The 1,504-nt window shown below is 32.7% G+C and overlaps 1 protein-coding gene across 1 annotated transcript; it reads right to left on the reverse strand.

Annotated features, from left to right (window-relative positions):
• Positions 1 to 273: 273 nt before the first annotated feature.
• Positions 274 to 1,230, reverse strand: LOC132185186 (zinc finger BED domain-containing protein RICESLEEPER 1-like). Its single transcript, XM_059598991.1, has 3 exons — positions 952 to 1,230; positions 640 to 885; positions 274 to 531 (listed from the first exon to the last, which is right to left on the reverse strand). The coding sequence occupies exons 1-3, from the start codon at positions 1,228 to 1,230 to the stop codon at positions 274 to 276; spliced, it is 783 nt and encodes a 260-aa protein (XP_059454974.1).
• Between the last annotated feature and the right edge of the window lie 274 nt (positions 1,231 to 1,504).

The raw sequence follows: 1,504 nt of genomic DNA on the forward strand, positions 1-1,504 counted from the left end.
TAACCAAAGTTACCAAACCATCAAAGTGCAAAGCTTACAAAGTTACAAACCATCAAAGGGCAAAGCTTACAAAACCAAAATTAAAACCAAAGTTAAAACTATATGATTTCCGTTGTGAGAGTAACTTCTTCTGACTCATCCAACTTCATCTCTATGTGTACTATATCAAAACATAAATAAGTAATTAGTGTTATTATAGTGTAGAGAAAAAAAAAATACCAGATTAATGAATTAAATATGCAAATAATTAATATTACCTTACTCTCCATATAACTAATCCCTAGTAAAAACTAGTGCCTCGACAATCACACGCCCACCAACTGTAAAAGTGGATTCTGAGGTAACAGTAGAAATAGGAATACTCAAAATATCATGAGCTACCGCAGCTACTTTAGGATAACGTAATTTATGTACTTTCCAAAATTCAAGAATGTCAAGCTTTACATTGCTATCAAGCCTAGGTTCTTGTAAATAGGATTCCAATTGACTCTTTTGTGAAGTAAGATCCAACCCACCAAATGTTTCAAATTCCTACATAAAAAAATAAAGAATATCAATATAATTTACTAAGTGGTTAAGAGTATATTTATTATATACTAATAGTACCACATAATTCACTAAATAAACATATAATTTTACCTGCATCATTCTGTTAGGCTTGACACTTGCATTGTGATAATTTTTTAGAGCAGATGTGGTGCTTGAAGATGAAGTTGTAGGAGAACTACTATATTCCATAAAAAGATATGATAATTTATCACGAACATGCTTCACCTGAGTAGAGCCTTCCATTCCATAAATTTTTGTATAGCAAAAACGTACTATATCAAGCTTGTAACGAGGATCCAAAATAACTGCTATGGCCAACACTGAACTGAATTGTGACTGATATTTCTCAAATTTTTAGAGCATTTTAGTTGCCATTGATCGTTTATACTCATCTTCACTCACATATTCTTCCTTTAAGGATACAGAAATACTCGAAACCGCAGGACAGTAGAAGTTGGTTGTGGGATATTTTGTACTAGAAATTTCACAGGTAGCAATGTAAAAGCTACACAAGAAACTGCTAATATTTTCCATCTTTTCCCACTCAGGTGGAGTAGGGCAATGCTTAAAGCTTGGCTCAGTCATCTCTAAATAACTAAAAGCAAGTCGATAATGAATGACACTCACAAGCATAAGATATGTGAAATTCCATCTGGTTGACACATCTTTTTCTAGCCCCATTTTACTATCTATTGACATTTGATTCACAGCTTGAATAAACTTTTGTTTCCTCACTTGTGATCCTCTAAGATATTTAACACAATCATGAACCTTTTGTAGAGCACCATCAATCTCTTCCAAACCATCTTGTACTATCAAATTAAGAATATGTGCACAACAACGGAGATGAAAGAATTCACCAAAACAAACAAGGGCTTTATTAATGTTCAAGAGATCTTTTAAATGGCCAACAAAAAGATCATTGGAAGAAGCATTATCCAATGTGATAGAAAAA

Source organism: Corylus avellana, chromosome 7 (assembly GCF_965113065.1).
Source record: "Corylus avellana chromosome 7, dhCorAvel1.hap1.2, whole genome shotgun sequence".
In the NCBI taxonomy this organism is placed as follows: Eukaryota; Viridiplantae; Streptophyta; class Magnoliopsida; order Fagales; family Betulaceae; genus Corylus; species Corylus avellana.